Raw genomic sequence first — 13593 nt, 5'->3', positions numbered from 1 at the left:
CAGTGAACTCAAAACAACATTGAACTTAAAGGTACAATATGTAAGAAATCTAAAGCAAATGGTAGTAAAATCCTCCTAATATGTCATAGAGACTCAGGAATAGTGTTCATATAACATACTGAACTCACCAACAACAATAGTACAGCCAGAATATACGCATTAAACAATTTTTGTACAATGTTTTATGTTTTGAATTTCTGTGGTTGGCATGTGGCGCCACCCAGCGCTCTCTCCCAGTCACAGCGTCAGTGGCATGCGGTACGACGTCTCATATGTTGGCTCATCTACGGCATGAAGAACACGCACTAACTGTAGATGCGGGGTTACAGTTTGTGTGTGTGTGTGTGTGTGTATGTCAGCGCTGCACACAGCGTCGGAGCAGTGAAATGTACAGTAACAATAACTGGCAGATCACCTGAGTGACGTGAACTCCACTCATACTGTGAGTCAGAGCAATAAAACACTGAGGTTGTTGATGAATATTTAGCTTTTTACTCTGCTTTGAGACTCCTTCTGTGTGGAGTTTGCATGTTCTCCCCGTGCATGCATGGATTCTCTCCAGGTACTCCGGCTTCCTCCCACAGACCAAAGACATGAAGGTTAGGTTAATTGGTAAATTGTTCAGCTCTACTCAAGGACAGGGGCACTTGCAGATACATGCAGACTTTTTGTTGACCACAAACATGAGACAACAAAATAACTGCAGTGAAAGAATTTAAGCGGAGTTCCTCATTCTTTTATTGAATTTGAATTTTTATTTTTGCACAAAGTTAAAAGAATACAACATAAAACATGGTAGGTAACAATAGGACAGTGCAGGGAGAGGCAAAAAGCCACAAGGGGCTTATTTTTAAGCCTCCACCTTATATTACAATATAATGTTAAAAAAAACACAAAATAACATGAAAAATATAATTTTAAAAAATAGAATAATAATGACTGAAAACTAATTTTAAAAAAAAGTAACTCATGAGCAACAACAACAATGATAATGAGAATAATAATCAGTATCAAAATACCAACATAGACAATACATTACAAAACAGCAGTTAAATGATCTTTTATTCAAGCTGCAGTTCTGCCCTCCACCAAATTGTGGGTTTCAAATGCAAAATGTTTTTACTTGTTGACTCAACGAGGAACCAGGAGAAATCTCTGCCTTAATTTAATAGATTTTCAGAACCAATACATTTGAAGCTAATCTGTGAAGAAGGGCTGAATACACTGATCAAGCACCGGTCTCATTTGTTTTCTGTGCAGGTAGCAGGCTACCTTAGTATGCACCTTAGTGCACACTGAAGTGGTGTTGACTTGTGCTGCGGCGAGTTCTTGCTCAACGAACTCTGTCTGTGCTTGAAAGACTTGAACATTCTCCTGACTGTGTAGAAAATGAGGCAGACATCAAAGTGATTCTCACTGCTTGTAAACTTGTTGGTGTCTGTGTGAGTGTGTGGTACTCTGAGCTCTGGGGGTTGGTGTGCAGCCAGGCTGGTCAATGATTAGTGAACTGATCGATAAAATGATGATTCATAAATCTCATTTCATTTCATGTCTCTGTGGAGTTCAGGCTGTGCTGACTCAGGGGTTTGAGGCGAGCTGAGTTAACTGCAGTAGATAACGCTCTCCAAGCAGCAGATCTGATGAGGAGCAGCGATAAGGCCCATAGCAGAGACCCAAGGACTCTGGTGAGGAGAGAATGGACTTTTAAAAAGTGTTTCCTGGCTTTCAGCTCGTTCAGCAGAGCTGAATGTGTCTTTGGTGTTTGCCAGCACAGAGAAAAGAACTGAGCCCTGAGCTTTGAATAGATTTACTCTAATCTGTCCTTGGCTTTTATTCCACATATAGCCATTGTGCCATATTTACATTTAGGCACACTGACGTAATTGTAGAAAGAAACAAGAAACATATATGTTTCTTTGTAGAAAGACTGTAACTGCAGAAAGGAACAAATGTTTATTTCTACAGTTACACCGTATATGAGGCCAATGTTGGGCCAGGCACCCTTTAAAGGGATAGTTCAACATTTTGGCAAATTGACCCATTGCCATAATCCTTATAGTTTTAGGAGTAGGTTTGTTACCTTTAATTGTCGGTGCAAGCTATTTTTAGAACGGCGAAGCAGAGCCATGAGCTGCTCAGCTAACGCAATGGAGGCTCATGGAATTTTTCTTCCCTCATCCAACTCATCAGATACACAATCCAACAACTTCAAAACGCTCTGGTGGACAAGTTGTGACCTGGACATTCACCACACTATGAGCTAATAACAGAATGTTATCAGACAGAGTTGTTTTAGAGGTAAATGCAGAGACTGCTTGCCGAGAAACTGCCCCCGACAGGAATGTGCATCAGCGGTTTTGCATGAATTTACTTCTAAAACAACTCTGTCTGGTAACATTCTGTTATTATCTCATAGCGTGGTGAATGTGCAGGTCACAACTTGTCCACCAGAGCGTTGTGGAGTTGTTGGATTGTGTATTTGATGAGTTTGATGAGGGAAACCAAGAAATACCATGAGCCTCCGTAGTGTAGCTCTGAGCAGCTCTGCTCCGCCGTTCTAAAAATAGCTTGCACCGACAATTAAAGTTAACGAACCTACTCCTAAGATTACTGTAATTATGGCAATGGGCCAATCAGGCAGAAACTCACCCTTTTAAATCAGTGCTGTCAGGATCGATCCCCTGGGCTGGTGGAAAACAAACGAAAACAAACTTGAAAAATGACCACGTGCTCTTGTGTGTGCAACATCTGTGGAATCAGAGAGAATGTTTCCGTGCTTGGACTTGTTGTAATCAGACTGTGCTGTGCTGTCTTCTTTTTTTTCTGAATGAATATTTGTAGTAGGCTAATAGGCTTTGATTTGCGTATACATGAATGAATTGCATGAAGGAGGACAGGCCTGTTAAATCAATATTCATGTCAGCATTGCCATTACTCAGTTCTGATAAGGCAAACTTCAAAGAAGAATCAAAATGAACTTTCAATTGTATTTCTTCTTGAACTGCCCATCCCTGCTTTGTCCTTGTTTTTGATTTTCCTAACTTTGTTTAAACTAACTTAGCGTCAGTCTTTTTGGGGTTCGACATGCTTCCTGTTTGTTTGGCCTAATGTTGAGGTAACATAGCTCCTCATCCCCTGTGGCATAAATGGTCACGGTGAGATCCCTTCATTCATCTCTTTTCTTGGCAACACATTGAGCTACAACCTGAGTTAAGTTTGTCTTTGCTGGCTCGTCCATCAAACTTATGTGCCAGGTCATTTCTGGACGTCCAGCTTGTCTTTTGCCAAGAGAAACCCGAGGAGAGCAGGTCCATCACTCATCAGCTGACATCCTGAGCCAGGGCCCTTTCTTAACACCTCTTATTCTCAGGATATGAAATTGGTATTTCATCATCTACATGTCAGACTTTGTTATACCTCTGATCTGTTGATGATTTATGTGTTTCTATATACAAAATAGAACAGGGATGGGAGGGGCTGATTAAAAGATATGGGATATTTTGATGCAAAATACCTGAGCACCTGACAGTGAAACCTTTGGCAATCAGGAGCTTGTGCCTAAATACCCATTTAGAATTAGACAGCTACCCACTTGCAACACAATTTCAAGCCAAGATTACTGGCAAATTATACAAAAAAAAGTACATTACCAATACAATTAGCATTGCCCCCTTACCTTCTTGTTTAGTTAAGCTTAATTCCTGGACGATCATGGCGTCATGATTTAGAACAGATCTCAGTCCAGTTGAATGATGTCTAAGATGGCACTCTGCACCACCATCACTTTTTGTGCGGTTGTGAAGCTGCCAAGGCTCACAATGAGATTTACTGCCAAACTACCTGACTTTCATGTGGATACGTGTGGAATACAGTGATCTGTTCGAGTGTTCAGTAACCACCACCGTCGATATGTGCTGGTGTCAAAAGACACTCTATGTCTCTGTTATGTAAATGAAACCAAATGGACTCAATGGTGTCTCTTGGAGGTACAAAGGGAGAAATGATCCAGGGTTTTTCATGCCTGTCTAAGGCCAAGATCGTAACATTCGCTGCTGTCACGTCCATGTGCGAAGCAAATGTAGATAAAATGTCAAAGCAGCAACGTGACTTTGCAACAGTGCAGTTGTTGTCGCAATAACGGGTCGTCATGGCATTTGTATTAAAAAGCCACATGTCAATATCCTCCTAAATTTCGCTCTTTTTATGGATGTGAGCTGTTAATTCAAATGAGTCTCCAGTACCGAGATGAGACTGTATTTGCACCTAAAATGGTGTCAAAATTGCTGCTCATAATTTCCACCGCAGCCTCCATGTTTCAACTAGGAAAGATGTAGAAAAAGGCGCGCAATAAAAACAACAAAAACAAAAAATGCCCCTCAATTACTGAGATGCAGATTCGAACGGGACTAGTTTTACCACTGGACGACGGTCTTTGGTGAAATATAGTAGGTCATTTGCGGGGGAATTTTTACTTTTACAAATTACTGTGCATTTGCACGGGATTAAGATCACAGACGTCCTCCGCAATTATTACAAATTACCAGAGGTCCCCAGGTAATACTAATCCTGTGCGAATAGGGCTTAATACACTGTTACATACATCCAAAGGAAGTGTGTGTTGATGATGGACTGGTGGTGAGTGTAGCATCTGATCCTGAAGTGATCCAGCTTGTCAATGAAACAAGAAAGCTCTGCAGAACAGATTTGCACAGGTTCATTTTCAACAACATGAAAGTAGTGAAGTATTCTGAGAGTGTCTAACACCTGGATATGACTTTGGGAGAGCCACTCATGGAAAGAGCTTTTGAACAGACTTCCATTTCCGGCAGTGTTAAAGAACAACCAATGACCAGAAGCGCTATCCACAGCAGCATACGATCTACTGGGCTTCACTGCACATTTCACTCTCCATGCAGCAGATCTTGCAACAATTGACCCTTCGCCAACTCCTCCCACAAACGGCTATTGTCCAATCCTACGTTAGCAACCGTAACTATAGGCCTGGCAAGCTTTCCGCAGTGAGTCATTACGTTTGCTTTTGTGGACACATTTTGAGACTAAAAACGAAAAACATTTGTTTGTAGAGAAGGATGTTGTTGTTGCTGCTGCTGCTACTACGGCGGCGGTGGCGGCGGCGGCAGCAGAGATGTTCAGATACGAGCGGACTTTTTTTCCGACTTGAGCAAGTGTAAATATGGGGATAACCATATGTTCACCTCCGAAATGACAGCTGTACTTTTACCGCGTTTACCTGGGCTTTTAGGCGAGGGATCCTCCAGGCAGGGACTGCTTTCACTGACTGATACAGCGGTGGGAGAAAACAAAACAGCAGCGAAAGCTGTATGTGGTTCACAATCGCCCCAAAACGTTTAGTTTGACAACGTTTCATGACCAGTGAGATGACCTAAGTCATCGTGGGTTGATAGACGGTAAAATTACCGGTCCTTACTGCTGCTCTGTACATTGTCCAGTCGTGTGGTTCAACAGATGTTTTATCCTCCTGCGCGAGTCACGTCACTGAAAACTCTGAATGATCTTTGTGACTTCTTCTCTCTATTATCTCAGAACAGTTTATCCAGAAATTTGCTGATATTTCCTTTGAAATCGATACCAAATACTGCCAGGAGCATGGCTGGGAGTGAAAGCTTGCCCGCCGTAGCAACAGTAACCAAGGGGGCGGGGCTTACGCGAAGGGTCAATTGTGTGAGACAAGGTTGATTGGAATGAGCCACTCCCATAAAGCCATCAGTGTTGAAGGAAGATGAGACGCAGAGCTTTCCATAGTCAGATCCAACAGTGAAATCAGAATGGAGCACTGAAAGAGTTGACGTTTTGACAGTGGTCACATCCTCAATCAATAGATTAAAGACAAACCTATTGACAATACTGTCATACAAAGAGGTTAAAGAAAACTATGCACATTTTTGCCTTTATTAAGTCTAAATTATTAATTAGTTAAACAGTTTCAGACTACTAGTGCTGGTTAAATCAATGACTTGTAACTAGTTCCAGGGAGAGTGGAGGCTCTCTGCCTTCCACCTAGCGTCTCTTGCCTGAAAATCAACCTGGAGGGTTTAGTGAAACAGCAAAAAAAAGCCACCAGGACTTACATCAGTCAGGTTTCTCTTTTTCCACCAAGTATATTTAATTCCCATGTTTTTATTGCTTTCAAATGTGTATAATGGCACTTTGTTTTATTGTTTGTTTCCCACCTTGTTTCAGTGCTGTCTTGGGAATTTGTGCCTTGTGGCAGCAGATGTTTCTGTCAGGCAGCACAAACAGGAATGTGAAGGATATACATTGCTCCAGGATTTGTAATAACACCAATGTTATTCATGTTCATACAGTCCACCTTGTTTGAGTGTTAATAGGAGAAATTTATTTTCAGAGCATGGTGTAATGCCATCAAAAGCAGGTATGACATCAGACATGCATGGGGACACACAGCAATTTAATTTCCTGCAGAGAGCATCTCACACAAATGACTGCATGAGTCATCACAGTCACAGGCAGAGCTCAGCTTTTACTATTTAGTATTTTTCAGAATGACTTGTGGAGTTGTGTAGAGCTGAAATTCATCCTTGTCTCTCTTTCACATAAATACACCTTAGACTACATGTTCCTGACTGTCAGCAGATGGCCAGGAGATCTGGACGGATGCCATCATGTGTGTGTGTGTGCGTGTATGTGTTGTTGTGATACTCTAAAATAGGTCAGACAAGCAGCCTGCTTCTGGCTGTGCTAATACCCAGGGGGCAAAGCAAAAAAACGGACACGGAGCGTTGTAAAAGGTTTGACACCAGAAATGATATCTAGGAACTTCAAGGATTAAAACCTGGGTGGACAACCCGGTCAACCAGCTGCTGGAAAGATACAGGGGGCTAAAACCCCGTTTTGGGGTCATTTTGCTGGCAAAATGATGTAAATGCAAATATTTAGGTACTACAATGGCATAAATAGTCATACAACTATAACATTTGGCAGAGAGTATCTTGACACATAGGGGGAGGCATGAAAAAAAGATTCTGGGGTTTGTTGCAACTCAATTTTAAGATATCTCCCTCAACATCCCAAAAAAGACCAAAAAAAGTACTGTTCGCCTGACAAATTCTCATGAAAATTATTATTTTTCAGCACTTTATGGAGAATATCTATGCTTAACATGTATATAGAAAATTTCCTTAATTCATAAGCTTCCATTTGAAACCAAGCTAGCCTTTCTATCTCAAAAGCTCCACTTGCTGTGGCCAACGGTCTTCTCTATCTATCTGTTCACTTTGGGGAGACCAGAAATAGAATGGTTTCTGATCATGCCAGTTAACATGCAGTTTTTCACAATAGGTGTTGCATTGTTTGGAGGCAGCCTGTAGCTTTCCAGTAGCTAGTAGAAAGGCTATCTTGGACTCAAATGGAAGCTTATGAATTAAGGAAATTTTCTATATATATGTTAAGCATAGATATTCTCCATAAAGTGCTGAAAAATAATAATTTTCATGAGAATTTGTCAGGCGAACAGTACTTTTTTTGGTCTTTTTTGGGATGTTGAGGGTGATATCTTAAAATTGAGTTGCAACAAACCCCAGAATCTTTTTTTCATGCCTCCCCCTATGTGTCAAGATACTCTCTGCCAAGTTTTATAGTTGTATGACTATTTATGCCATTGTAGTACCTAAATATTTGCATTTACATCATTTCGCCAGCAAAATGACCCCAGAAAGGGGTTTTGGCCCCCTGTAGCTTTCCAGCAGCTAGTTGACCGGGTTGTCCACCCAGGTTTTAATCCTTGAAGTTCCTAGATATCATTTCTGGTGTCAAACCTTTTACAACGCTCCGTGTCCGTTTTTCAAAAAACTGGGATTTTGCCCCCTGGGTATAATCTATTTATTCCATCAGTATCACAGCATGTGGACACATCTCACCATTTTAGAAAGCTCCACACAAGCTTCCACTCCTCTGTGTGTCATGTCACCTGCCATGACACTCTGCCCCCTGATGCAGGACTGTTGTGCTAACAGATGATGGATGGGGGTTGCTAATCTGTGATGAAGGACAGTGGGATGACAGTGATGCTGCAGGATTTGTTTTTCTTTCTGAGACTGTAACAACTCAATTGACAGGAGTTTAAACAAATGTTTATAATTTCCTGTGATTTTTCATTTCTAAGCATACGCACACACTGTGTGAAACAATAACCGTAAGGGCCCAGACAGCTTGGGTATCAAATTATAATGCCAGACAAGACCATAGACTTGGAGCAAGTGAAAAGACACACAGCAAGGCAAGTTTATTAGTATAGCCCATTTTTACAAACAGTTTGTCTCAAAGGGCTTTACACAGCATCATGACAACATCCTCTGTCCTTAGACCCTCACATCCACCGAGGAAGAAACAGGAGAAAGCTCAGGGTGAGAGACACAGGAGGGGTCCCTCAACCGGACAGACGTGACGTGACATAGATGTTGTACGGCAGACATATCTATAATACTGTATGGGTTAGGGCTACCTGAGGACCCAGTCCAACCCAGTCTCTCTTTAGAGACAGTGGGAGTCAATAACAGACCAGCCTTCTGGGAGCAGAGTGCTCTAGCAGGACAATAAGGAACAATGAGGTTCATCACATCACATGATCTACAAATCTGGTCTCTTGCTTGTTTTTTGTATTTGGCCTGTTGATGTCATAACACCATGGCAGCAGCATATACATAAACCTGATACCTTTCAGTATATTTTCTATGTGAGGCTTAATATGAATGACATACAAATGTATTTTTTAATCATTGTAGCAGAGTATTGATTTGATTTGATTTGATTTGAAATTCTTTATTCGGTCACATCACACAATAGCAAACATTATCGTCACAAACATTATCGACAAAAAAGTGACTGAAAAGGCACAGGCAGAAGCATAATGCTTATATTAATGCCTGTCCTACATACCAAATTAAGCTACCCAGCATTCTTACAATATAAAAAACAAACAAACTCACAATAAGACATGACTTATTATTTTTTGTCAAAAATAAATTAGAAATTAACAAATGAAGAGAAACCCAACTCTGTCTGCAAAGGTGGAGCTGCAATGCAAGCAGCAATGCAACGTGTGTGATGCAGCAGTTCAGTGACAGCGATTAGTGGTTAGGCATGAGGGATAATGGGGGTTTGACCAAACAGTCCACACGTGTTTTTTTTTTGGAGTGCAGGAGTATGGGACACTTGGGCCACGACACTGGACTGTAGATGTGTGGTAAATGACAGTGAGGACAGATGATGAGCAGAGTGCTGCTGCGTGCTCTCAGCAGGTGACAGCTGCACATGGCTAAGGTGAAGGTTAGTGGCAGTTTGTAGAGTGATTACAGAGTTCAGATTAGAGTTTGTCAGTTGATACCAAAGCAGACCTGACACACTGACAGGGCCGGACCTGAAATATTGTGATTCAAGGAAGGTGGAGCCATGGGCGCCGCGTGGTAGTGGGGGGAAAAGGGGACCTGACTACCCAGGGCCCGGGTAGGGAGAGGGCCCATGAAAATCCTGAAATTATTATTTTTTTGTGTGATGTTTTTATTTCAAATGAATTTGGCCCCCCAATTAATAATTGGTGTCACAATTTATTTCAAATATATTGATAACATCAACTGAAAGAATGGACTCCGTGTCAAAGTCCTCCCAATATATTGGACATTCTGGAGGCCCCCTCTTGGAGGCGTAAAATGGTTTAGTCCGCCCATAGACAGCGGCCGGCAACAAGTGTAACATCAGTGAGCCCAGATTGAATGAGGCTAGCTTTCATCATGCCACCCAAAAAACTTAAATCGGGGTAGCAGAAAAAGAAACAGGGGAAAGAAAAAGAAAGAAGGCAGAATTAGGGGAAGCAACTGTTAAAGGGATAGTTCAACATTTTGGCAAATTGGCCCAATGCCATAATCCCTATAGTTTTAGGAGTTGATTTGTTACCTTCAATTATCGGTGCAAGCTATTTGTAGATTGGCGGAGATATGATATGAGATAATAATGGAACGTTACGAGTTGTTTTCGAGGTAAATGCAAGTATAGTGCCGAAAAGAGATTGCTTGCTGAAAAACTTTGTATAAATTTACCTCAAAAACATCTTTGCGCTTTGTGCACCGGCATGGATAGGGGCCCACTGACGTTACGAGTGTACAGGGCCCAGAATTTGGTGCTACGCCCCTGGGTGGAGCTAATACAGCGCAGATTGGCCTGCCATGACAGTGCATCTTGAGCTGTGAATACCAGCTGACAGGACAGTTTCCTGGTAGTGACTGGTGTGTTGGGAGTAAACACAGGATCTCCTCTGGTCCAACTGACCAGCTGAAAACAATTAGACATGATATTCCCACAGATAGTCTTTCCACCGCCCACAGATAAACAGATAATTCTGTTCTTTTATTAATTGTGTCATGTTATTCTTTTTCTTCCAGGCTTCAAGTGCCCTGTCTGCTCCAAGTTTGTGTCCTCGGATGAGATGGATCTTCACCTGGTTTTGTGTTTAACCAAACCCAGAGTGACGTACAATGGTAAGACTGACTGCAACTCACTTTGTATTCAGTGACATAAAGAGTGAAAGAACATGTGAGCCTGGTGAGTGTGAGGAAATTGAAAGTAACACCAATGTATGAATAAAAATATGTTAACTAACCAAAAACACACATCCTAGTGTTAATATAGTTCAAAACCACCACCGCCTTTCTCTTGAAATTAGAACACCTCTATGGTTATGTAACCTGATCCTCTGTTTGCCGTCTGTCTCTCTGCGAAATGTTGTGTAATCATCCGTAATATTTCCAAAACTGTAGACTAACACTGTTTGCCTGTGGGCAGCAGCTTGCTTTATTTATCAGCGATCTGTTGGACTCATCCATTTACAATCATCGCGTATGTGACTGAGGGGAAAAACTGTGTTTCCTCTGCTAAGGCTCGTCGAAAGTCGTGGAAGGTCATTAAAGACATTACAATTACAATAGCCTATAAAATCCCAGATCTCACACTGGTAGCAACATTTCATCACAGCTTACACCATATAGGTGAAACTTCACCTGAAACATTCATGTTTAAAGATGTTACTTACTATCCCCTTGGTAGCAGTGACTCCATCAGACACAGTTGTAATAGAAGCTAAACAATGTCCAGTAGAGGAGTGTGTTATGACCTACAGTAATGACTAACATGGCACTCAGAACTGTTAGTATGAGTATGAATTTTAACCATGACAATAAAGGTCTGCTGACCTTAATGGATAATTTATCATCTAGAGAAGTTTGAAAAGCCTTTATTGTCCTAAAACAGTTGTTGCGATGGTGATGTCACATGTAGTGGAGACAGCCATATTTAACTATAAAAAGTATTCTAATTGGCCTATTATAAACTGAATTAATTCATAAGATGTTTTTTCAAGTTATTATGTGATAACGCAAAGTGAAGTTTTAATGAATTTAACATTTGTTATTACTTTACTATGAAGATGTTTACAAATCTGACAAACACAGACATTCTGGCATATTTTCAACATACAAAAAATTCGAATCACAATTAAGACAGTAATTTTTTTTCAGAGCTTTTACAACTTATCCCCAACAAATACAATAATTGTTTTTTCTAAATTGAATAATCACCCATGAGCAGCTGTATGTACAGTATGTATGTAGCTCTATGAGTCTCTCAGCATGGATGAACTCCTTTTACTTCCTGTTTCCATGTTGACGTTAAACAGCATTTTCTTCATGGAGAGTGAACACACAGTACAACTGATGAGTATTAGATTTAACACTATAGTATTCTCAGGATAGTTCTGTTTCAATCTACACTCTCCTCCAAATTTCTCTTGAAGCAAAATGTCTCTGAGGTTGACTAGTTCCTCTTTGAGTCAGCTGACTTCCTGCTGAGCTGCTGTCTTCCTGTCCACCAGTCACATGAGGATGTGGACTACAGTCAGTGAAAAGACACACCTACACTTCTCAAAGACACATGTTACTGTGTGAAATCTTGACATCAGATGTGTGTTGAGTGAGTCTAGTAGATTGGGTCCCTTGTAGTGAGGCCAGCTGACAGAAAACTAAACAGCAGCTGTTCTGATCATGGACTTCCTCCTGTGCTCTGTTTTAATATCTCAGGAAACAGCAGCAGTCTGGGCTGGTGTTAGCCTTGTTGTCCATCTGTGTGAATCCATACTTCCCTTTATTCATGTACTGTTTCCTGTGCCACCACTAGAGGATGACAACGGGAGTGGATTTTGACTCCCGCTCCTTCCCACTCCCACAGAAACAATCCCAGTCCTGCCCAATCCCAAACCAAACCTTTAACACAATCCCACTCCCATCCGTTTTTACTCCCACCCAATCCTGCTCAGCTTTTCTACCGTAGTTAAAATTTTACAGTACATGGTCACACCATGTCTACCTTAGTTAACACTGGACCTTCTTTCATCCGGCACATCTGAACATGAAACTTAATTTCCTCCTCGTCAAACATCATTTAGCGCACAATAAAATATTCTGTAGGAGGGTATGATAGCGGAGCATTTTCCACAAGCGGTATCGTGTCCACTTTACACTTTACTTCATTTTCTCACACCATCACATTCTACCCTTACAAACTTCAACCAAAGTTCAGACTTCCCCGAAAGCGCCTTCAGTTTGATCGATGGGTGTTTTTGTTTTACTTTACTCCCGTTAGCAACGCCAGCCCATAGCCCTGCCCAGAGACCTACAACATACAGTGTTGTTGTGAACAGACCCAAAGAAACAGCCTATTTTCGCAGCCTAAAAGAGGTTTTACCTGAAAAAAAAATACACAGTTCCATTGTTCGCTATAATATAATTTTTTCCGGCCCAGTTTTTATTTGGACAACCAACTGCTGATCGGCAGGCGCTTACCCTGGGCAGAGGGATGAGTTGGTTAGGTTCAAATAAAAACTGTGTTTTTCCTGCACTTTGAGGGGCTGGAAAAAATTATATTATAGTGAACAATGGAACTGTGTATTTTTTTTCAGGTAAAACCTCTTTTAGGCCGCGACTTTGGGTCTGTTCACAACACTGTATGTTGTAAATCTCTGGGCAGGGCTATGGGCTGGCGTTGCTAACGGGAGGAGTGCAGAGAGTCTTCTACTGCAATTAACGTACTTAGGGGCTATTTGTAGATCATACAACCCCCCAGCACAAAAATGCTACTATCCCTTTAATTTTTACTCACACTCTTGCCCAATCACATGATTAGAGGTGAAATTGACTCCCATCCCACGGGAATCCCACGGGAATTCCCGGAAAATGTCATCCTCTAATTCCCACCTCTCCACTCAGCAAAGATGTTCACCTTTTTTTTTGTCCAAACACCAAAGAGCTTGGTTCAAGCTTCCACATCACTAAAATGACTCTGTTGTATCCAGACGTTGGTCTCTGTGATGCATTCACAGGTGAAATATCCCATCAGTGTTGACCCTGTTTGTGCATCAACACTGCACAGTGGAACAGTGCACGACGCCGGTGCCTGCTGAGCCTTCCTGCAGTCATACGGGGTCAGAGCTGTGGCGTGCTGTTTGCAGGTTATCCATCTGTCCTGTTGTCTTGGATGCAGTCTCTCACG

General features: G+C 41.5%; 1 protein-coding gene across 1 annotated transcript in view; it reads left to right on the top strand.

Annotated features, from left to right (window-relative positions):
* znrf2b (zinc and ring finger 2b) overlaps nucleotides 1-13593 on the top strand; it is a 35948-nt gene that overhangs the window by 13615 nt on the left and 8740 nt on the right. The window contains exon 2 of the mRNA XM_085803389.1: nucleotides 10437-10532. Within this exon, the coding sequence (XP_085659515.1) occupies nucleotides 10437-10532 (96 nt within the window). The remainder of the gene's footprint in view (nucleotides 1-10436; nucleotides 10533-13593) is intronic.

The sequence above is a fragment of the Trachurus japonicus genome, chromosome 16, assembly GCF_045865225.1.
Source record: "Trachurus japonicus isolate A0001 chromosome 16, Traja_1.0".
NCBI classification, from domain to species: domain Eukaryota; kingdom Metazoa; phylum Chordata; class Actinopteri; order Carangiformes; family Carangidae; genus Trachurus; species Trachurus japonicus.
The sequence above is the reverse complement of the archived record's forward strand: the minus strand, read 5'-3'. Positions and strand labels throughout refer to the sequence as shown.